We start from the raw sequence: 24198 nt of genomic DNA on the forward strand, positions 1-24198 counted from the left end.
TGTGCTATGGAGTCCTACATACTGAACACACAACCCTGTGTATAGCTCTTCTTAAAAATACATTAGGAGGGCTGGGAAGGTAACTCAGTAGTAGAGTGCTTGTCTTGCATACATGGGGCCCTGGGTTCGATTCCTCAGCACTACATAAGCAGAAAAATCCAGAAGTGGTGCTGGGGCTCCAAGTGGTACAGCACTAGCCTTGAGCTGAAGAGATGAGGGACAGTGCCCAGGCCCAGAGTTCAGGCCCCATAACCCACAAAAAAAAAAAAAAAGGAAAACTAGGCACTGGTGGCTCATGCCTGTAATCCTAGCTACTCAGGAGGCTGAGATCTGAGGAGTTCAAAGCCAGCCCAGGCAGGAAAGTCTTATCTCCAATTAACCACCAGAAAACTGGAAGTGGCGCTGTGACTCAAGTAGTAGAGTGTTCATCTTGAGCTGAAGAGCTTAGGGACAGCACCCAGGCCCCAGAGTTCAAGCTCCACAAGCAACAATAAACACATAAATACATACATGCATACATACATACATACATACGAAGGCAGCCAGGTGCTGGCAGCTCATGCCTGTAATCCTAACTACTCAGGAGGCTGAGATCTGAGGATCACAGTTCAAAGCCAGCCCAGGCAGGGAAGTCCATGACACTCTTACCTCCAATTAACCCCCAGAAAAGTAGAAGTGGCACTATGGCTCAAAGTGGTAGAATACTTGAGTGAAAAACCTCAAGGACAGTGCCTAAGCCATGAGTTCAATACCCACCATTGACAAAAAGTAAGTAAATAGCCAGGTTCTGGTGGCTCATGCCTGTAATCCTAGCTACTCATGAAGCTGAGATCTGAGGATTGTGGTTCAAAACCAGCCTGGTCAGGAAAGTCTGTGAGACTCTTATTGCCAATTAACCACCGGAAAACCAGAAGTAGCACTGTGGCTCAAGTGGTAGAGCACTAGCCTTGAGCTAAAGAGCTCAGGCACAGAACCCAGGCTAAGTTCAAGCCCCACAACTATAAGTAAGTAAATAAATAAATAAAGGAGGCCGTTTCAGTGCCTTGGGTCTTGATATCAGCAAACCAGAATATAAATCAGAGTTAATGGCTTAGAGACTGAAACTTAAGCTCAACCAATCAGAAACCACAAAATGAACCTGCAACGTCTAACTAGAAATTTTCTACTTTAACCAATCAAACATCTACTTTGAATTACTTCAAAAAATACCTTTAAAAGCTCCTGCCTATAATCCTAGCTACTCAGGAGGCTGAGATCTGAAGATTGAAGTTCTAAGCCAGCCCTGGCAGGAAGGTGTGTGACACTTTTTTTGGGGGGGGGAGGGGGGGGGTCCGGTCGTGGGGCCTGAACTCTGGGCCTGGGCGCTGTCCCTCAGCTCTTCAGCTCCAAGGCTAGCACTCTACCACTTGAGCCACAGCACCACTTCCGGCTTTTTTCTTTTTGCTTATATGGTACTGAGGAATCGAACCCAGGGCCTCAGGCTTGCAAGGCAAGCACTCTACCACTGAGCCACCTTCCCAGCTCCTGTGTGAGACTCTTATCTCCAGTTAATCACCAAAAATTCAGATGTGGAGCAGTGGCTCAAGTGGTAGAGCCCTAGCTTTAAGTGAGAAAGCTAAGGGACAGTGTCCAGGCTCTGAGTTCAAGCCCCAGAATCAGTGCTTACATGCACTTGAGTGCAGACACACAAAACACCTTACAAAACTTACTTCTTCAGAACTTTCAGTCTACCCAATTCACAAATTGTTGAATTGTCAAATAAACTTATTAACAAGTCAATATACCTAGTTTTTAATACTACCTTTTAGGTTTTGTTGCCCAGCATTCATATTCTGTGAGGACTTCCCTGTCCCCTCTCCTCTGTAAGACTACAAACCTGTCCCTTCCAGTTTTCCCTCACTCTACTCTCCCTGCCTTTTCCCCACAGCTCTACCTGATGCTCTCTGAGGAAGGTGTTTCATTTACTGTTGCAATCCCAGTACTGATGGGCAGTGTCTGCTTAATGAACAACAGAACCAATCTCACTGTCATTTCACCTTAGCAAACCAATCCTTATCAATGATTTGGATGACACATAGGCTTCTTTTTTATTTTTTGTGATAGTACTAGGGTTTGAACTCTGGACCTTGCACTCCTTTGGCTTTTTTGCTCAAGGCTGACACTTTACCACTTGCGCCACACCTCACTTTCCAGTTTTTAGCTGGCTAATTGAAGATAAGTCTCATGGATTTTTCTGCCCAGGCTAGGCTGGCTTTAAACTGCAATCCTCAGATCTCAGATTCCTGTGTAGCTGGGATCAGGCATGAGCCACTGCCACCTGATGCTCATTCTTCCTCTGTTCATCTTGGACAAACCTGGGCCTGAGTGCTGTCCCTGAGCTCTTCAGCTCAAGGCTAGCACTCTACTACTTGAACCACAGCGCCACTTTCAGTTTTCTGGTGGTTTATTGGAGATAAGAATTTTACAGCCTTTCCTGCCCTGACTGGCTTTAAACCACAATCCTCAAATTTCAGCCTCTTGAGTAGCTATGATTACAGGTATGAGCCACTGGTGTCCAGCCAAACCTTACCCTTTTTAAAAACTCTAGCTTAAATTCTAACTACTTGGGAAAGCCTTCATAGATCAATTTAAAGTAGTATGGCCCTTCTCTTACTAGAATTTATTTGTACAAGCCTTCAGGCAGTTATTGACAAGTATTCACAATTCATACTTTTCTCTAAATGTACTTTCCCTTTTTCTGTTTAAATAAAAAGCTGCTTGAGAATTCTTCATGACTTCTGAAAACATAGCATCTTCTATATTGTTAATTAGTTTCTTGATTGTGTAAAGAATTTTAGGTGGCATAGAAAAGATATTAGAAAGAACTCATGTTGGGATTATAGCTCAGTGGTAGAACACTTGGTTATCATGTGCAAGACTCTAGCTTTAATACACAGTATTGGGAATAAGAAAAAAGAAATCCCACTTTATCTCACATTATATGCAAAAATTAATTCATCAAAGACCTAAATCTAAGAGAAAAAAACTATAAAACTTGGTGTGTCAGTCCTGAGGCTTGAACTCAGTGCTTGGGCACTATTCCTGAACTTCTGTGCTAAAAGCTAGTGCTTTACCATGCTTGAGTTCCACTTGTGGCTAGCTTTTTGGAGGTTAACTAGAATAAGAGTGTCACTGACTTTGCTGCCTAGGCTGACTTCAAATTGTGATCCTCAGATTTCAGCCTCCTGAGTAGAAAGGATTGCAACCGTAAGCAGAAAACACAGGACTGCATCTGTGTGACAGGTTTGGATGGCTCCTTGGACTCTAACATCAAAAGTACAAGCAACAGAAGAGGAAAAAAACAAGAAGGTTCAATTTCATCCAATTTAAGAACTTTTGTGTTTCAGAGGACACTATCAACAACAACAACAACAACAAAAAGGGAGCTCATACAAAATTCTTGCATATTATGTACTGGATACATAGATCTTAAATCTAGAGTATATTAAAAAAACTTGCAACTCAACAAAAAAATAAACTTGTTTGAAAATGAGAAAAGACAATTATGAGAGGACTAGGAGCATAGCTCAAGTGGTAGAATACTTGCCTAGCAATTACTGCCCTGAGTTAAATCTGCAGTACTGCAAAATAAACACAAAAATGATCTTATCTATCTATTTTTTTTTGGGGGGTCCGGTCATGGGGCCTGAACTCTGGGCCTGGGCGCTGTCCCTCAGCTCTTCAGCTCCAGGCTAGCACTCTACCACTGGAGCCACAGCGCCGCTTCCGGCTTTTTTTCTTTTTGCTTATGTGGTGCTGAGGAATCAAACCCAGGGCCTCACGCATGCAAGGCAAGCGCTCTACCACTGAGCCAACTTCCCAGCCCCTCTATCTATATTTTTGACAGTCCTAGGGTTTCAAAGTCAGGTTAAGAACTCTTACTATTTGAACCATGCCTCTAGCCCAATCATTGCTTTTTTTTTGGGGGGGGGGTCTGGTCATGGGACCTGAACTCTGGGCCTGGATGCTGTCCCTCAGTTCTTCAGCTCAAGGATAGCACTCTACCACTTGAGCCACAGCGCCACTCCCAGCTTTTTTCTTTTTGCTTATGTGGTGCTGAGGAATCGAACCCAGGGCCTCAGGCATGAAAGGCAAGCGCTCTACCACTGAGCCATCTTCCCAGCCCCCAATCATTGCTTTTATTGTTAGTTTCTATTTCATTTTTTATAGATGTTTGCTGTTTTTGTTTAGTGAAATCGTAAAAGAAAATGAAATCCCTTAAATGAAGTGCTTAATTGACAAAATTAAACTCTGAGGGGAGTCAAAGACCACCTCTGCTCCTCTAAGCAGAGGTATCAGAAGGTATTGCCAACCCCCTACCTCTAATGTGACTTGTCTTGGATTGGAGGCGATTCTGTGGGCTGCCCTCTGCTATGTTCTCCACAGGGCTGAGTGAGTGGCAGTAGGTGGTCACTGGACCCCACGGAGGGCTTGGTGTCTGGGAGACCTGCTGTAGACACTTGTCCAGGTAGGAGAGTCTAGGAAGGGGCGAAAAGGCTGACGTGGCTACTAAGCCTTCTGTAACCCACATCTCTGCTCATCCACCCACTAACTTACATGAGTGGTTTGTCCTGATAGAAGAGGCGAGGAGAAAATTCTGAAAGGAGTTCCAGGAATGCCAGATTGGGGGGTTCCCCGGAGGAGCCAGCTGGAGGAAGCTCAGACAAGGAGAACTTGATGCCTTCCCTTGGTTGGGCACAATTAATTCATTCTGAAATTCCCTCTTGTCAACCAAAGTATACCCACCACCACAAGACTACTGCTTTTCCACATAACCCCCTCTCCAGGACTCAACTCCCCACCCTCCCTGTACTGGGCCTCCAACCAGCATTTCCTCACTTGTGAAGCTTGACTACAACATCTCGGTTTTGAATCTGGTGGGGTCCAAAGCTCAAGGCAAACCTCCGGGCGAGGTCTCTCATCTCCATGAAGGCTGGCTGCTCACTCAGGCCCTGGGACCCCTGCTCCTGCAGCAATTCTGTGTACAGCTGTGTCAGGAAGACAAAGCATGATTGGGAAAGAAAGAACAACATAGCTCTAAGGAAGAAAAACACTCTCTCCTCTGCCCAAAAATCCCATGAGGCTTAGGAGGGCATCTACTACTTTTGCCCTATTTTTAATCCCAGGACAGTGCTTCAGTGTCTGACCCCTGCAGCAGAGGTTTCAGCCCTGCTCTGTAACAATAAATAAATAAATAAGCCTGGCAACTAAAGGAGGCTGTGAGAGAATAAACTAAAACTTGAGGAATTCCCTGTTGCTTTATTGTTGGTCCTCCTACATCTTAACAGACAATTAGGCTGGGGTAGAAACTGCCCAGTCAGAAACTTTTTCTTTATTTTTCTTTCCTTCCTTCTTTTTTTCTTTCTGTTGGTCTTATGGCTTGAACTCAGGGCCTGGGCAATGTCCCTTACCCTCTTTGTACTCAAGGTTTACACTCTACCACTTGAGCCATAACACCACTTCTGGCTTTTTCTGAGTTTATTGGAGGTAAGAGTCTCACAGACTTTTCTGCCCAGGCTGGCTTTTAATGGTGATCCTCAGATCTCAGCCTCCTGAGTAACCAGGATTACAGGTGTGAGCCACTGATACCTGGTTTCAGAAACATTTTTTAAGGGACTTCAAGGCAAGAAAGAACCTGTTATGTGAAGAGAGAGTCAAAATAAGAAAGTTCCTGCTCTCAAAGATCTCATGGTCTAAGCGGCTGACGGGAGAGTGGTGGGGACCTTGGAGAGGATGTCACAGGTGTAAGGCCCTCTTTAGGGAGCACCTGCTTGAGGCTTAGCAGCAGGATTCGGGAACAATGACTTCGGTCAATCTGCCTTGCTCTTGTCAATGTTTCCTTTATAATGTCACCATAGTCCCTGTAGAACTGAAGATGAGGAAACAGGAAAGAAGAAAATGTTTAAACACAGGTTAAAAAACTTCCTCTTTGATTTGTTTATATCCCTGACCATGTCTATTTCCTAAAGAGCCTTAGATAAACATGAATAAGCATAAAACAACTCCCAACTAGATAGACCTCTTCTCTAATGGGAACAGAACTCAAAAGAAATCAAGACTTTAGGTGAAAACCCAAAGAAAAGGATTTTACCTGAGCCCAATTCCTGAGTCAGCCTGCTAGCACCCACTATCACACAGCACTACAACCTATATGAGCCCCTCTTCCCCCCAAAGACAGAACCTACAGAGCAGAAGCTTCTCTGTGCTGTTTCCTGCCTGGCAGGCCTAGTACACAAGGTGCTCAGTAAACATAAGTGGTACAGATGAGGCTGAGATGCTAAGCTACACATCTAGGTATCTTGTGAGGAATGGCTAAGAGCCCAAAGAGCTCCCTTCCCATAGCTTAGTACGCTCCTTCCCCTTTCCACAGCTTAGCATGCTCCCTTCTTAGGTAAATGCTAGGCCCATGTAGTAAAAGTAGTAAATAATCAACCAGTAAATAATCAGCCATCAATCCCCTTTACCTTCAGATGGCACTTCTCTGGGGAAGCTACCACCATATAATGCAACAAGAGCCCTTCAGTGACCTTCAGGTCTGGGCAGTTGCAGGGCCCCTTATCTACTATTTAGTCTGCCATGATAAAGCCCCTGGCCCATACATCCATACCAGGGTCTCCACCTCCTAGCCCCTTCTAGCCCCTCTGAAATCTCCAGGTTATATAAGTCACCTTAGACAATAGGCAGTGCTTCTTCTCACTTCTCCCTTGTGAAAAGGGGTCTTGCCAGCCCCCTTTCCCAGCAATAAACCTTTCTTTGTTCTCTGTACCTGGATGTCTGCGTGGTTTTCTGGCAAAGTCCAAATAATCTAACAGATCCCTTCTCTATTCTTTTTTTCCTTCTTACATCATCCCATCCCATAAACTCAGTTTGGAGAAAAAATAGAAAGAGGAAAAGAAGAAGGTATTTCCCCTCCAATTTTCACACAATGATCTACTGTCTAAATCTCTTTCCCTATCTATCTATCCATCCATCCCTTTTGGTGGTACTGGGGACTGAACTACATGATACCCTCATAGTCCTGCCCTCCTTTCCCTTCCTTTCTACAATGCTGTGGTGTTTGACGCCAGATTGTGCTCAACTTGGCGTCCTCTTCTCAGTGTCTGTAGGGCCACACTATACCTTGTGGTAGTGTTTGAAAACATCTGAGGCTGCATCCAGTTCTAGCACTCCATAGAGCAGTAGTTTGCAAAACCCAGAGAGGAGGCGGCGCCGGTGGTGCAGCTGCTCTATTTGTTCATCATCCTCGAAGTAGGAGTGACCTGCCCATCAACAGCAGAACCAATCACAAGCTTAGGCCTATTGCCTTTAATACCTGAGCCCAACCCAGCCCCAAATCCTGCCTAAGTCCCCAGGTATAGAGTTCCTATACCACTGCTCATGTCTTCAGACTGGAGGAAGACATGGTCCATGAGAAAGCTGGCTAGCTCAGACTGGAGAGCAGCTTCTGGAGAAAACACAAGGGGCTGAAGGAACTCTCGTCCCTCTACAGTCATCTGAGGACTGAAGATGATAAGCAGATCACTTAACACAATAAAAGCCTGTTGGAGGTAATAACAAAAAAAAAGGCTGATTAAAGAAACAGAATATTTACCAAGATTAGACTCACACAGCTAATGTCCCTATGGCATGGTGTCTCCTCAGACAACATCCTCCCTGCTCCCACCTTCTCCTGTATCTTCGGATCCACATCAGAGAGGCAGCTCTGACAGAGTTCGCAGAAGGCCGTCATCCTGTCCTTCAGACTCAACAGCTGATTCTATGGAGACAGTAGCTTGTGGGAGGAATGAAGACTAGGGCATTGAATATCTGTTCCCCTCCTTTAAACCTAGCCTCACCTTAGAAGCAGCTGACTCAATGAAGTGGGCTACTGTCCATAGAATGGAAAAATATACAAGAGTCAAGGCTGGCTGGACGACCTGCAACCATGAAATGTCAGCAAAATGAGGTTTGAGGCAAGTGGCAAAGCATGCAAGGGAGAGGAATGGGGAGATCTGATATACATACGCACAAAACAATAAGGAGGGAGAAAATGTGATAAGGAAACCAACTCTTTTTCTAGAGGAGGGGGAAAAAACCCTGACATTTCAAAGAACTAATATTCCAGACAATCTTTAGAGGCTTCTTTATAAACAGAAATGTTGACATCTCCCTAATTTAGTCACCATCTCCTAGAATCCCTCAATATTCTCCTAGACTCTAAGGAGCCCAAGAGGATGGCTGTATTCAACACTCAAGCACCGGGAACCTTCTGAAAGAGGAATGAAAAGAGAGAGCCCACCTGGTCTTCCTGTGTGTTCACTCCACACATTGGGTCTGGGTCTGGGTCTAGCTAGGAGAGAATGCCATCCAGAACACAGCTCTAAAGAGTGCCTTCTTAGGGTCCACATCTCCACCCATCTACCTGCCTGGTGAGGAACATCTCCTGTATCAACAGCCTTTCGGAGAAGTCTGCAGCATGGCTCATAGAGCTCCCATCGAGTCAGGTCATGAGCACTTTATGGCAAGAAAGAGAGACACTATGGTCAAACAGAATGAAGAAACCAACTACCCAGACACCAGCAGAAGTGGGATTGAAGGAGCAGTGATGCTTACGTGTAGAAGGCAGAAAGGCGCTTCATTGTGGTTGCCAGACTGTATATCTCGTCTTCGTCAAGGAAGGATGACTGAAAGAGAAGACTCACAGAAGGATTTGCCCAGGAACTCACTTATCCATCTTCCTGATTTGGGGGCCCTCTCCTATCTGATTCAAAGTGTCCTGCCATTTACTCCACTCCTACCTGCAGCAGCTCATTGAGATCCTGCTTGAAGTGGCCAGTGAGCAATTCCATTAGTTGGCTAAGGGTGAAGTCCACACGGTTGAAAAAGGTGAACTCAGGCTTGCGAAGCAGATGGAGGGCGTGTGCACCAGCCTCTAGTACTGCTGGATCCACGTGCTTTACTACCACCTCCTGAAGTTGCTGCAGAAGCAGTTCCAGGTGCTGAGAGGAAAAAGGGTAGGAGAAGTCAGTGTGGTGGGACAAAGGCTGAGCAGGGAAGAAAAAAGGTTGCAAGCAGTAACTCCAAGGATAAGATGCCTAAAAAGGGAAAGGCTTATGGATTCTAGTCCTACCAGGGGAGTAGTGAGGTATAGAAAACAGATCTTACTGCCTGTTTACCTTCTCTAAGCGCCCAGTACAGTAGATACTGAGGTCAAAGTAGTCGAGAAGCTGGAGTAGGGGAGCAACTTTCTCTGCATCTGCTGAGAACTGTGGTGGTAGAGGGAGAGCCCTGTCTGTTAACAGGCTATCCCTCCCCCATCCCTGCATGGGGGTTGTACCCTTACCTCCACACCCCCAGGCCAGATGGAAAAGTGATACCTTTGTCAGGAGCTGGGGTAGCAAGGGAATGAGCTGCTCTGCTAGCTTTGCCTTGTCATTGGCTTGGAGCTTACGTTCCTTAGCAGTTAGGCCCTGGAATTAGGGGAAAGCAAGTGTGGACAAATATGGCCCAGCCAGTGTCTGCATGTCTTTCTGCCTCATTGACTCCTTCTCTACCCAGAGAGGAAAAGAGGATGCAGCAACTTCCTTCGGAGTTCCTTTTTCTGGAGATGGGAATCTTAAGAAGTTGCAGAAGCTAGCTAGAATGACACCTAATATCTATCTGGCATCAGTACTACTCATATATTGCATAACCCAACTCTTATACCATACCTTTTTCCCAGTGACTCGTCCTACAGGAGGCTGAATCTCTGCAGCTTGCCGGGCACTGGACACAAGGATTTCTATCAGTGTCCTCTCCTCTACATTGCTCAAGTCTGGGTTGGCAGAAGGATCAAAAAGAGAAATACAATTACCTACCTCCCACCTCCAAGTCTCCCTTGGCACATACATACCACTCTACTGCTTTTTAGGTCAGGTAAAAAAATCTTTCCCAGGGCTGGGAATGTAGCTTAATGGTAGAGTGCTTGCCTAGCATGCATGAAGCCCTGGGTTCCATTCTTCAGCACCACATCAACAAAAAAAGTCAGAAGTGGTGCTGTGGCGCAAGTGGTAAAGTGCTAGCCTTGAGCAAAAGAAGCTAAGCAACAGTGCCCAATCCCTGAGTTCAAGCCCCAGGACTAGCAAAAAAAAATATTTCCCAGTTTTATAACAGGAGGTGCAGAGTGCCTATCCCCAGTTACCACATGACACGCACTCTGGTCCTTCTCCAGTAGCATGCCTGCCAGATTCTCCCAGTCCTTCAGCCGAAACCCTGCACAGTCCCATAGGCTGTCCACTAAGTAAGCAGCATGTTCATGGAGCTGGAGGAGAAGCACAGTGAGTGAGTTACTGATGCCACATGGAACTGCTCCACGAAGTGATTGCTGATAATCACATCGCTCGCCCTGTTCTCTACTTCCATGTCTTAGGCACAACAGCCATGTATCTCCATTACCTCACTCTTCATGAAGAAGGCCATCAGAAGGTAGAAAAAACTCCTCTGGGCATGTAGACTCCGGTATCGGTCCTGCTCTCTTCCACCCCCCACTCTTGCCTCACTCTCAGGACAGAGGAGCCTGTGAAATGGATACATGGGGAGAGTAGTATGGAAGGCATGAGGAAGCAGTAATCACTATGGAGGGAAAGACGGGCCCAAGAAGAGGACAAAGGGATAAGGAAAGTCCACAGGGTTGAGAAAGTAAAAGGAGACACCAACAGAGATTTCAGTATGTTTAAGGAGTCCTCAGGCAGAGCAGCAGTGGACAAGAGGGAGAGAAACAATACAACACAGTAAGACCCCTACTCACTTCCAATACAGAAATTCTCCTGCAGCAGAGGACAGGACCCGGTTGGAAGCATACACAATGGGGTAAATGATCTCACAGTCTGCATTAGTCAGAACTCCCTCTGTGTTCCTGTGAACAGAAAAGGAGCATTGATGTGTCTATGGACTCTGCCCTCTCACAATCAGTTAGAAACAAAATTATGCCAAAACAATGAGGATATGACTCAGAACTTTTAAGTAAAAAGTGGGAGACAGAAGAGTATGGACTTCGAGAAGATAGGAAAGTTCTCCCTTTGTCCTGAAACTCAGGAATCATCTGTCTTCCAATCTGCAAATAAGGAATTCAATCTATGACAGATGGAGACAGGGCTCTGGAAGGAACCTGTCTGATGTCAGAAAGGTTCACCTGGGTTGCCAACTTCCACTTCCCAGGACTCACTTCAGGATAACAGTCAGAAGCCTGATGGCCTCCACTGCCACATCGTACTCTTTGTCCATGGCCATGGCCACCATTCGGTCCTGTTGGGAAGAAAACAATGCCCAGTATCTCACTGCACATTCTAAAGTATGGCATTCTCTTAGTATTTAAAAATTCCTAAAGATAAAATACAAGAGTAGATGATAGAGGGACTGGGAAGGTGGCTCAGTGGTAGAGCGCTTGCCTTGCATGCATGAAGCCCTGGGTTCAATTCTTCAGCACCACATAAGCAAAAAGAAAAAAGCCGGGAAGTGGCGCTGTGGCTCAAGTGGTAGAGCGCTAGCCTTGAGCTGAAGAGCTGAGGGACAGCGCAGGCCCAGAGTTCAGGCCCTATGACCGGGCCACCCCCCCCAAAAAAAAGAGTAGATGATAGAATAGGAATGTCAGAACAGGGAGAGAAACCTGAGGTGAGGAAATGTGAATATATCACAGCCAAGGTCAATCCTGGAAGTGTTGTTCTCGTCATACCTTAAAGCGACTGGTAAAGAGCTCTAGACGTGCAATCAGCTCCCGGTTGCTGTACAACCCTTTTAGAGCCTTCAGGCACTTTAGACGCACTTCCCCCTGCTGTTGAAGAGGAACAAATGGGAAAAGAAACAAAGCTGACCATTTACTTCTGTTAAGCCCTTCACAGCTTCTTCAATTTGGAACCTAGGTACACTTGAAGGTGAGGATTCTGAGATGTAAGAAGACATTGAGGGCTAGGAAGGTGGCTCAGTGTACAGCGCTTGCCTTGCATGCCCGAGGCCCTAGGTTCGATTCCTCAGCACCACATAAGCAAAAAGAAAAAAGCCGGAAGTGGCGTTGTGGCTCAAGTGGTAGAGAGCTAGCCTTGAGCTGAAGAGCTGAGGGACAGCGCGCAGGCCCAGAGTTCAGGCCCCACGACCGGACCCCCAAAAAAAAAAAAAAAGACATTGAACAGCTTTGTGTTATTCAAAACACAAAGGCGTCATAGAAGACTCAAGCAATTATGACAGAAAGAATTCTGAGGCTACCTCCCTGTACTTGTGCTATCAATCCATCAACAACTTGTGTCCTTTTTCATAGGGAAAGTCTTCCTGATACATCAGGTTTGAAAGCATTTCATCTCCTGGATATAACTTCCTTTCTTCTACCTTATGCCACCTTCCTCAACACTGGGACAATCACAAGATTCAGTGCCTTGACTGGTTGATATTGGCTTACTAGGTGAAATGCCTAAATGACATGACTAGAAGAAGCTTAAGTGTTCTGGGACAGGAAGAGGAGGAAGGGGACAGTGAGGAGACCAACTTGACCCTACCTTATCATGCAAGGTCCAGCCAATGTATTTTAAATAGCTGTCCGTGAGGAAAGAGGTGTTGTAGGTTTGCATCCAACACCCAAGCTCCTCCATACAGATAGCACGGATCTCAGGAAGGATGTCCCTAGATAGACAGATATATCAACCTTCTCTCCTATCTCACTATCAACAGCCCTCTCAAATACCAAGTCAATGCTTTTCATTTCCCCCTCTCAATGCCAACACAAAATGTAGAACATAAGATATACAAAATACATGAAAGTAAACCTTTCTGTAGGATCTCTGAGATAGGTGAACCAGTCCTATACAAACTTGTCCTCCACTCCCCCCACCACACCACCACTGCTTTTTAACGTTCACACTAGGACTTGAACTCAGAGCCTGCGTGCTGTCCCAGAGCTTTTTCATTCAAGGCTAGCACTCTACTATATGAGCCACAGTTCCACTTCTGGCTTTTGGTGGTTAATTGGAGACAAGAATCATGGACTTTCCTACCTGAGCTGGCTTCTAAAGAACCTCAGATCTTAGCCTCCTGAAGAGCTACTATTATAGGCATAAACCACTGACACCTGGACTCCATACCCCTTTAAAAACCCAATTTTGAAAGTTCATTTAACAATTAGCTAAGATGTCTATGTGCATGTGTGTGCTTTCATTCTACTTCAAGCAAAGAAGAAATCAAGTGAAGGGGCTGAGGAAAGCAGACTTCAAAATGAGAAACTACTGTAAATATTCTTCTTTAGGACAGAGTAAAACCACAGGCTGGGCTAGAAAAAGGCTTGGTAAGTTTCACACATGCCTCAGAAAAGCCACTTTTTGATTTTTTGAGCTTATCTTTTCATGTCTCCAATCACAGAATGATGGAAGGCTTTATCAGGTTTTGGGCAAAGTTAGAGCAAAATATCCTACAACGCCTTATCCTCTCTTATTTTCTCTCCACAAAGAGTTTATAAGATCCTTTGTAGGTTAAGATAAATCAAACCTTACTAATTTGAAACATTTTTAGTTTTTATTCCAGCTACATTAATTCTGGGATAAACCACATAACTGATGGTTGGAAAAGGGCCTTATCATTTCTACAGATGCCATAACCAAGAAGCTTTAGTAAGAGGAGAAGCCCATGAGCTCACCTGTATCGATGGATAAAGACACCCCTAAAGATGGCATTCATCATTCCCTCTATCTCCTCTTGATGTTCATGGAGCTGAAGGACAAGAAGAAACAAGTCAATTCACCTTTCTTGTACCTCCAAAATGTAAGGCCACAAAGATATAGAAAAGAGCAACTTCCATACACTTTCTACTATTAGAAAACATAGAGTGAACACTTGGTCTCTTCTCCGATGTTCTCATTAAAATTTTCTAATTCTAGGGCTGGGAAGGTGGCTCAGTGGTAGAGCGCTTGCCTTGCATGCATGAGGCCCTGGGTTCGATTCCTCAGCACCACATAAGCAAAAAGAAAAAAAGCCGGAAGTGGTGCTGTGGCTCAAGTGGTAGAGAGCTAGCCTTGAGCTGAAGAGCTGAGGGACAGCGCCCAGGCCCAGAGTTCAGGCCCCATGACCGGACCCCCTCCAAAAAAAATAAATTTCTAATTCTAGACAAAGCAGGATACTCAATGTCTCAGAGGTTTATTTCTGTTTGGTAGAATATAATATCCACTGTGCACTTAGTCCATTCAGAAGCCCTGATACTTATATTTATATTTTTTCTTTGCAGTTCTTTGTAGTTGCTTGGCTTGCTTGCTCAGTTGGCATTCTATCACCTGAGTTATAGTTCCAGGTCAGGTTTTTAGCTGGTTATTTTGGATATGGAGTCTTGTGGACTTTTCTGCCCCAACTAGCCTCAAACCACAATCCCCTGTATCTTAGCCTCCTGAGTAACTAGGATTATAGATTTGAGCCCTTGCACAGATACATGTTTTTTGGTTATTTGTCACTGGAAAAATAAACTTGCAATAAATACAGTTTGATAGAAGTAGAATCAGCAAGGAAATGGCACTATGGTTCAAGGTAAGAGCATACTAGCCTTGAGCAATAAAGCTCAGGGACAGGGCTGGGAAAGTGGCTCAGTGGTAGAGCGCTTGCCTTGCATGCCTGAGGCCCTGGGTTCGATTCCTCAGCACCACATAAGCAAAAAGAAAAAAGCCAGAAGTGGCGCTGTGGCTCAAGTGGTAGAGTGCTAACCTTGAGCTGAAGAGCTGAGGGACAGCACCCAGGCCCAGAGTTCAGGCCCCACAACTGGACCCCCCCCCAAAAAAAAAGCTCAGGGACAGCATCCAGGTCCTGAGTTCAAGCCCTAGGACCAGCACAAGAAGCAGAACCATACATAAAGAGAAAAAAATAAAACAGAAGTTCTCAACTAGACAATTTATCGATGTCTGAAGGTAATTTTCACTGTCCCAACTAGGGGGGCAGCAAGGTACTACTGTTACCCAGTAGACAGAGGCCAGGGATACTGCTAAACATTTTACAAAGACAGAACCGCTCCCAAGTCAGTAGTGCCACTGCTGAAAACCCTAGTTTGAAGAATGATACCGAGGAGGCGGAAATAATAAGGAGAAAAGGATAACCCTAGCAACTTAGGAGTCTGAGAACTGAGGACCACATTTCTAAGGCACCCCAGGAAGACTAATTCAAGAGACTCTTATCTCCAATTAACTAGCAAAAACAAACAAAAAGCCAACAGAAATGGAGGCATGACTCAAGTGGTAGATCACCAGCCATGAGTGAAAAAGTCAAATGAAAGCACAAAAAACCTGAGTTCAAGCCCTAGTACCAGTTTCAATCAAAAAATGTCTCATGAAAGCTCATGTTAAAAGCTGGGCTGCCAGCTAATAAGACTTTCAAGAGGTGACTAGATCATGATGACTCTAGCTTCAATGATGAATTAATCTACTGATGAACTTATACCTGAATGAGCTATTAGGTAGTGGGGCATACTGAGAAGAAGTAGATTATTGGGGGATCTTTGAAGGGTGAATCTTATCACTGGATCTTTCCCTTCCTGCATCATGGCTGTGCTATGAGGTGGATAACTCTTGATTTATCACAGACTCTTAGCATGATTTTTTTTCTGGCAGTACTGGGGATTGAACTGTAAGTACTCTACCCTCCATGAACAGCGTAATGGATCAATGGACTTGAACTTAAGACTTCTGAAACTGCAAACCAAAATAAATCCTCTTCACTTTAGACTACCTTCAAGTGTTTGTCAGAGTGACAAAAAAAAATCTTACTAACATTGACACTTAAAATATACCATACTGGGCAATTACTCATCTGATTTAAACAGATAAATAGGCAAAATTACCACCACCACCCTTTATTTGTGCCAGTCCTGGAGCTTGAACTCAGGGACTGGGTGCTATCATTGAACTTTTTTGCTCAAGGCTAGTGCTCTACTACTTGAGCCTCAATTCCATTTCCAGCTTTTTGGTGAAAAACTGGAAATAAGAGTCTCATCGATCTTCCTGCCAGCTAGCTTTGAACCAACGATTCTCAGATCTTAGTCTCCTTAGTAGCTAGTAACTGGTGCCCAGCACTTTCCATTTCTTCATGACATCACCTTCCTTGTCAGTAGTTGGCTTTCAGTAATCCTGTGATAACTTCCACACTGCACACTTAACATACTGGTCAAAAATGAACTCTTTGTATGACATTCAGGTACTGCATATAAACAATGCTGACAATGAATGCAAATGGAAGCTGAACTAAGTGGAGGAACAAAAAACTCAAAAATCAAACATGATTTCTTTTGGGTGATATTGTGATTTGACCTCGGGGTCTCATGCTTGCTAGTCAGATGCTCTACCACTTAAACCACTCTGCTTGCCCTGGACATAATTTCTGAACATATAATGAGCGCTGACAGACTGGTCTAATAAGCTATTGCCAAACTCCCTAATTCCTTATCTGAAAGACTGCGAGAGGCCTATTCTTACCGAGAAAAATACTGAGGTGGTCTGCAACAGCAGAAGATGGAAGCTGGGAGGAAAAAAGAGAGGGAGGGAAAGATGGAGGGAGGGAGAGAGGAAGGGAAGGAAGAGGTAGAAAGCACTCTTTCCTCACCTCTTTGCGTTTCTTTTGCAGGCTCTCCAGCCGCTCAGGAGCTCTCTGCTCTGGCCTCTTGTTTCTTTCAGCTTCATACTGCCGCTGATTGTTGTCTCTGTGCAAACTCAGTTGGAGGGCAACTTTTACTAAAGAGGTCATCAGCTTCATAGCTTTGAGTCAATGAAAAATCAAGACAACAATTATATGTCAAAGAGAGCATGAGTTCAAAAGAGAAGGTAGGGCAGTGAAGGTGGCTCGGTCAGTGGTAGAGTGCTTGCCTTGCATGCATGAGGCCCTGGGTTCAATTCCTCAGCACCACATAAGGAGAAAAAGCTCAAGGGGTAGAGCTCTAGCTTTGAGCTGAAGAGCTCAGGGACAGTGCCCAGGCCCAGAGTTCAGGCCCCACAACTGACAAAAAACAAACAAACAAAGGAGAAGGTAAAAAGGCAAAGACATTGAAGGGTTAAAGTAGGGTGATTCTAAAGGCTTAAGACTACTGCCCTAGAGTAGACTTTCCCTTTTTTTTTTTTTGTCAGTCATGGGGCTTGAACTCAGGGCCTGGGCACTGTCCAAGAGCTCTTTTTCTCAAGGCTAGCACTCTATCACTTTGAGCCACAGCGCCACTTCCAGTTTTCTGGTAGTAAATTGTAGGTAAAGAGTCTCATGGACTTTCCTGCTTGGGCTGGCTTTGAACCATGATCCTCAAATCTCAGCCTCCCGAGTAGCTAGGATTACAGGCATAAGCCATAGCACTAGGCTTTCCCTCTTCATTCTTTTGGCCTTTTTTTAACCCCCAGCATATGTACAGGGGTGAGCTATAAGACATTAAGGCTAGAAAGTTATATAGTTCTTTTCATGTGTTCAATAGTGAGAAATGCATAGAGGTTTGAAATTAAAAGGTAGATATTAAAATAAAGAGCTAAGATATAGGTGTGAAAAAAAGACCCAGAACCAGAGAAAAAAAATTCAATGGAACCCTCCTCCCCCAAAGATGCCACAGTGCAACAAGTGCTCACCAGCCAAGGTGCTAGTGTGACGGAAGGCGCGGACCTGAGAGTCTGAGAAGCCAGTGAGCAGGGAGATGAGCTCATCCATAGGAAAGCTGTCATAGAGGAGGCTGTACTGGCACTGACAGACCAATGTCTTTATAAATTCACAGAAGCTTCCCTGGAACTTCTTCCAGGATGGCCCAGGAGCTGTCAAGGGATATTCCCCTGAATCCTACAAAAAATTGTTTAAAAGAAAAAAAGTTATTATCAGATCCATGAAGCCATAGGCACTTAAAAGTGAAAACCTTATTTAAGTGCTAGAAAGCCTGCCTAGAAAGCCCAGGGCAAACCACAATACCAACAAAACAAACAAACACAACCAATAATATAGTAAAAATGGTATTTCCAATATATATGATTTCTGTTATTCTCCCCAACTCCAGATTATCTGATTTTACCACATAATTTTTTGGGTATCTTTTAGACCCAAGAGATTAAGCACTTCCTTCTAAAAAGCTGCCACATTTCCCAGAATCAGAAAGAAGATATTGGCCAAGAGAATCCTGATCATCTTCTCCACCTCATTAAACTGTTCAGTCAAGTGCTGGATGATCTCTGAGTTGGACATCTTCTTAAACATCTCAGGGGTCACAGAGCCTGAATAATAAATAAAATGAGGTACTTTAAAGGAAGACACTGGGAATCATTCACAGATCTATCTGACCTAGGAAACATAGAAAAAAGCTTAGGTGAAGAATCCTAATCAAAAGCCTGTCTCTATCAAATTGTGTACATGCCATGAAATCACCTTTCTAGAAAATGCAAAGAGAGGGTGAGGAATGTGGCTTAGTGGTAGAGTGCTTGCCTTGCATGCATGAAGCCCTGGGTTCAATTCCTCAGTACCACATAAACAGAAAGAGCCAGAAGTGGCACTGTGGCTCAAGTGGTAGAGTGCTAGCCTTGAGCAAAAGAAGCTCAGGGACAGTGCCCAGGCTCCAAGTTCAAGACCCAGGACTGGCAAAAAAAAAAAAGAAAGGAAGGAAGGAAGGAAGAGAAAGAGAGAGAGAGAAAGAAAGAGAGAGAGAGAGAGAGAAAGAAAGAAAGAAAGAAAGAAAGAAAGAAAGAAAGAAAGAAAGAAAGAAAGAAAGAAAGAAAGAAAGAGAAAGAAGGAAGGAAAGGAAGGAAGGAGGGCAGGAGGGAAGGAAGGAAGGAAGGAGGGAAGGGGGGAAGGAGGGAAGGAGGGAAGGAAGGAAGGAAGGAAGGAAAGAAGGAAGGAAATGTAGAGATTACGTAATGGCTTTTACAAGACCCCAAATTGAAAAAAATAATAATAAAGAAAAGATAGAAAAAAGACTAGGCCAGATTCTTTGATGGTACTGGGGTTAAAAGTCAAGAGTCTCCCACTTGCTAGAATTGAGCCACACCTTCAGCCCTTTTTGCCCTGGTTACTTCTGAGGTAAGATTTTGTGTTTTTTGCCTGAGCCAGGTTGGACTATGATCTTTCTATTTACACTTTCCAATAGCTGGGATGATAGGTAACCGCTACATCCAGATTTTGCTGCTTGAAATGAGGTCTCAAGAACCTTTTGCCTGGGCTGAACCATTATCCTCTTGATCTCAGCTTTCTGAGGAGCTAGGATTATACGCATGAGTTACTACTATACACAACTTTTTTGGTGCTGGTCCTGGGGCTTGAACTCAGGGCCTGAGCACTGTCCTTGAGCTTCTTTTGCTCAAGGCCAGCACTTCACTACATAAGCCACAATTCCACTTCCAACTTTTTGGTGATTAATTAAAGATAATGGCTTCACAGACTTTCTGCCTGGGTTGGCTTCAAACCACAATCCTCAGATCTTTGCCTCCTGAGTAGCTAGGATTACAGGCATGAGCCACTGCTGCCTGGCTTTTTTTTTTTTTTTTGCTGTTTTGTTTTTTGAGACTGGATTTTGCTAAATAGCCTAGTTAGCTAATGGGCTTGCCTAAAACTATGTACTCCAGGTTGGCCTCAAACTTGTGATCTTCCCTGCCTTACTTTCCCAGTGCCAGGATTAGACATATGCATACGTCAGATGCTGGATTATTATAATACAACTTGATATTATCTACCCTAATAAATAAAGCCATGACATGACTTAGATCTGGGGGCTCTACAATTTCAGAAGTGACTAAGAAATAACAAAAAAGTAGGAGGCTATTTCATCTATAAAGATTAAAAGGCATCTGATAGCATACTTCAAGTTTGTCAACTTCCATTATCATTACAATAAGCATAATTATTTTCCCTCCAAGAGCTCTTACCTCAAGAGAGTTCCTATATAATTCCCTACTGGGTTAAATTATTTACTCATCACAAATGTAGTAAAATAAGTAAAAATCCTCTCTATTTTATTTTCTTCCTCAATTTAGAAAATGTCTAATCCTGTTCACCTAAATGGAGGTAACGTTTTATAACATGAATATAAGACTGGATATTAGAAAAGGATAGGAAATTACCTTTACATCCACAGGATCGAACGAAAAAGTTAATGAGCTCCAAGAACCCCGCATTCTCATCTTGCTTGTAGTTATCCAGCCACTCATCCACCAAAGACTAGGGGGAAATGTAGATGATTTCTGGTAGTATAACAAGGAACAGAAATCCTGTTTCATCTTCTCAACTGAAGTAGTTGAACTTCTGATTAAAACATGTAAATATCTTTTAAAACGTATTAGTGAAATAGAGTGAAAGACAGAATTCTATATGGGCTGAAAATGAGATGAAGGCAGCAATCCTGACAGGTTAGAAGTTGACTTTTGCCTGAGGTTTGATTAAACCCAGGGATCCTGACTGTGTGTCCAGACAGCATGGGGTACACAGTACAGGAGACTAAGCCTGTCTTTCTAACAAAAATAGTCCAAGAGGAGGCTCCATATAGAGCTGGGTCTTACAAAGTCACATCTTTATGAAAGCAAAGAATGAAAAATAAATTCATAGGGCAGAAGGGGATAGCAAAAAAGAACTCTCTCTTGAGAAGATAACCATCGTTAGCAACTTCAGGCCTGGATTTGAAATCCAATTTCACATTACCTATTTTTTCAGAATACTCTCAACTAGAGATTTTATGGAAATGATTCTTTAGTATTTCCATTTAACTGTCATAAGCATTCAGGTTCAATTATTTAAAACCCACCTTTGACTCAGGACCCAATAGATAGCTCCAGGGAAACTATTCATTGAATAGAGTGACAGTAAAAATCTAGTAAAACATATAGACAAGGCACTGACAGTAATAATTAGAAGAGACAGAAGAATATATTCAAGTCTTTGTACACTGTTATTGATTAAACAAATGATTATGTTTATATTATTATTAAAGAAATAAAAGAGAGAGGGACATTGTTCAAAAAGAAATGTACCCTTGCTGGACACTGGCTCACACCTGTAATCCTAGCTACTCAAGAGGCCAAGATCTGAGGATTGCAGTTCAAAAGCCAGCCAGGCCAGGAAAGTCTGTTAAGACTCTTATCTCCAACTAAGCACCAGAAAGCCGAAAGTGGAGCTGTGGCTCAAAGTTGTAGAGCACTAGCTTTGAGCAGAAAAGCTCAGTGACAGCAAACAGGCCCTGAGTTCAAGCCCCTTGTGTGATTTTAAAAAAAATTGAAAATGGACCAAACTTTGTATAAGTGCAAAGTATAAAATTTAAAACTTTAACAAATGAATTAAAAGCAGATTGGACACAGAAAACAGAAGATAAGTGAACTGGGAGTAAGAGAAAATATTCAAAATGTAGTTCAGAGAGACTAAGAGATGGAAATAGTTGCTCTGAGACATGAAGACAAGTGCGTTCTAATAATGCCTAACTGAATTCCAGAAGATAATAAAATTAAGACAAGATAATATTTGAAAAGATTTTTTCACACCTGTTCAAAGACAATACTCAAAGCCAGAAAGCTAATAGATCCCAAGCACAACAAATGTATTTTAAACATATTATAAAACATCGGAAAGCAAAACCAGAAAATAATCAAAGCAATTATTACTTACAAAGGATCTGCATTCAACACAAACTAAAACATTCAGAAATGAGACATGTACAAATATTTTAGCTGTTAGCATATGTGGCTATTAAATCAACTAAAATAAAAGGTCAAGGGCTGGGAATGTGGCTTAGTGGTAGAGTTCTTGCCTAGCATTCATGAAGCCCTGAGTCAAATTCCTTAGTACCACATAAACAGAAAAGGCCAGACGTGGCACTGTAGCTCAAGTAGTAGAGTGCTAGCCTTGAGCAAAAGAAGCTCAGGGACAGTACCCAGGCCCCAAGTTCAAGCCCCAGGACTGGCAAAAAAAATAAAAAGGTCCAGCAGGTGGCTCACATCTATATCCTAGCTACTCATGAGGCTGAGATTTGAGGATTGGAGCTAGTCTAGGTGAAAAAAAAAAATCCTCAAGACTCTTATTTCTAATTAACTGAAAACTAGAAATGGAGGTGTGGCTCATAGAGCCTAGTATGAGGAAAAAAGCCTAACAAGAACTTGAGGCCCTGAATTCAAGCCCCAAAACCAATACAACAAAATTAATAAACAAATAGTCCTGCCAGATGCCAGTGGCTCTTGCTTTTAATCCTAGCTACTCAAGAGGCCAAGATCTGAGGGACTGTGGTTCAAAGCCAGCCTGGGCAGAAAAGTCCATGAGAGTTTTATATCTAATTAACTACTAGGAAAAAAAGCCAGAAGGAGAACTGTGCCTCAAGTGGTAGAATGCTAGCCTTGGGCAAAACAAAAGCTCAAGAACAGCACTCTGGTCCCCAGGACTGGCATGTGAGTGTGCGTGTGTGCACATGCACACCAAACACACACATTGTAATTTTAAAATAAAAATAAAAAGTCCAATTTCTTAGTTGTATCAGCCTCATTTCAAGAACCTAATAGTCACATGAGCCTAGTGGATACTGTACTAGAAACATGGTTTGTAACATTCCTATCACTATAAAATGCTTTACTGGACAATGCCAAGCTATAGTGACAGATGACTCCACCAGCAACCATGTGCTGAGAAAAAGAAAATGTGATCTTAACATAGGACACTTAGGAAATGAACTTTGAGGAACAAATTTTTAAATTTTTTAAAATTTATTTTGGCAGTACTGGCGATTGAACTCAGGGCCTCATAACTGCTAAATAAGAACTCTACCACCTGAGGCATATTCTAGTTCTGTTTGTGATTTTTATTTTCAAGGTAGGGTGGTAGGGTCTCACTTTATGCTGGGCCAGCTTGGGTTGTGATCCTCCTATTTGTGCTTCCCTGAATTAGCAGGGATGACAGCTGCATTTCACTGCACTTGGCCACTGAGTAAAATGGAATCTTGTGAATTTTTTTTTTTTTTTTTTTGCCAGTCATGGGGCCTGAACTCTGGGCCTGGGCACTGTCCCTCAGCTCTTCAGCTCAAGGCTAGCGCTCTACCACTGGAGCCACAGCGCCACTTCCAGCTTTTTCTGCTTATATGATGCTGAGGAATCGAACTCAGGGCCTCATGCATGCGAGGCAAGCACTCTACCACTGAGCCACCTTCCTAGCCCCTCTTGTGAACTTGTATGCCCAGTGAGAATAACAAATACTATGTATAGGCTTGGGCCACCATACTGGATATGTATGAATAAAGTTTGTTAATAGACACTTAAAATACATAGATACCTAAAGCAAATGTTAAATGATAAATGTTGGACATATATTGTAAAAAATAGGAAAGTCCAAGTTGTTGGGAAATAGGCAAAATTAAAACACTATATTACAACATGTAACCTGAAGTTAATATATACTCAGGTTCTCATAAAAGACAGGTAAGTAAAAGGGAAAAAAAGCTGGGAAGTGACTTAGTGGTAGAGTGCTTGCCTAGCATTCATGAAGCCCTGGGTTCAATTCCTTGGTACCACATAAACAGAAAAGCTGGAGTGGCGCTGTAGCTCAAGTGGTAGAATGTTAGCCTTGAGTAAAAGAAGCTCAGAGACAGTGCTCAAGCCCTGAGTCCAAGCCCCCAGGACTAGCAGAAAAAAAAAGGAAAATCCAGAAAGAATAAAAACAACAAGGTAAAGTAGAAGCACATTAAATATTAGAAGCAAACTCAAATGTACTGAACATAGTGGTAATCCTGCACAATTGTAATCCTAGCACTCAGAAGTGGATGCAAGAGAATTACAAACAACTCAAAACTAGCTTTAGCTATATGGTAAAACCCTGTCTCAAAAAAAGGCTAAGAACAATGCTGGGGATGTGGCTTTGTGGTAGAGTACTTGTCTAGCATGCATAAAGCTCTGGGCTCGATTCCTTAGTACCACATAAACAGAAAGAGCCAGAAATGGCACTGTGGCTGTGAATAAAAGAAGCTCAAAGACAGTGCCCAGACTCTTAGTTCAAGCCCGAGGAAACAAACAAACAAAAAAAAAGGCTAAAAAAATCTGTCTCAAAAAGGGTTTTAAAAAAGGGCCAGGGAGTGGGCACTGGTGGCTCACACCTATCATCCTACCTACTCAGAAGACTGAGACTTGAGGATCATGGTTCAAAGCCAGCCCAGGCAGGCAAATCCATGAGACTCTTATCTCCAATTAACCACAAGAAAACCAGAAGTGGTGCTGTGGCTCAATT

General features: G+C 43.4%; 1 protein-coding gene across 1 annotated transcript in view; it reads right to left on the reverse strand.

Annotated features, from left to right (window-relative positions):
* Positions 1-24198, reverse strand: part of Stag3 (stromal antigen 3) — a 36266-nt gene that overhangs the window by 3075 nt on the left and 8993 nt on the right. The window contains exons 4-28 of the mRNA XM_042686725.1: positions 20073-20169; positions 18160-18236; positions 17607-17811; positions 16609-16760; positions 13673-13746; positions 12543-12666; positions 11729-11827; positions 11222-11301; positions 10805-10912; positions 10453-10573; positions 10213-10318; positions 9729-9832; positions 9396-9488; positions 9195-9284; positions 8817-9017; positions 8632-8702; positions 8445-8532; positions 7875-7955; positions 7703-7795; positions 7409-7577; positions 7159-7298; positions 5807-5908; positions 4879-5027; positions 4597-4725; positions 4353-4517 (exon numbers count right to left, since the gene is read on the reverse strand). Of these exons, the coding sequence (XP_042542659.1) occupies positions 4353-4517; positions 4597-4725; positions 4879-5027; positions 5807-5908; positions 7159-7298; positions 7409-7577; positions 7703-7795; positions 7875-7955; positions 8445-8532; positions 8632-8702; positions 8817-9017; positions 9195-9284; positions 9396-9488; positions 9729-9832; positions 10213-10318; positions 10453-10573; positions 10805-10912; positions 11222-11301; positions 11729-11827; positions 12543-12666; positions 13673-13746; positions 16609-16760; positions 17607-17811; positions 18160-18236; positions 20073-20169 (2918 nt within the window). The remainder of the gene's footprint in view (positions 1-4352; positions 4518-4596; positions 4726-4878; positions 5028-5806; positions 5909-7158; positions 7299-7408; positions 7578-7702; positions 7796-7874; positions 7956-8444; positions 8533-8631; positions 8703-8816; positions 9018-9194; positions 9285-9395; positions 9489-9728; positions 9833-10212; positions 10319-10452; positions 10574-10804; positions 10913-11221; positions 11302-11728; positions 11828-12542; positions 12667-13672; positions 13747-16608; positions 16761-17606; positions 17812-18159; positions 18237-20072; positions 20170-24198) is intronic.

Source organism: Dipodomys spectabilis, unplaced genomic scaffold, assembly GCF_019054845.1.
Source record: "Dipodomys spectabilis isolate Male_0828 unplaced genomic scaffold, ASM1905484v1 ptg000098l, whole genome shotgun sequence".
Classification (NCBI taxonomy): domain Eukaryota; kingdom Metazoa; phylum Chordata; class Mammalia; order Rodentia; family Heteromyidae; genus Dipodomys; species Dipodomys spectabilis.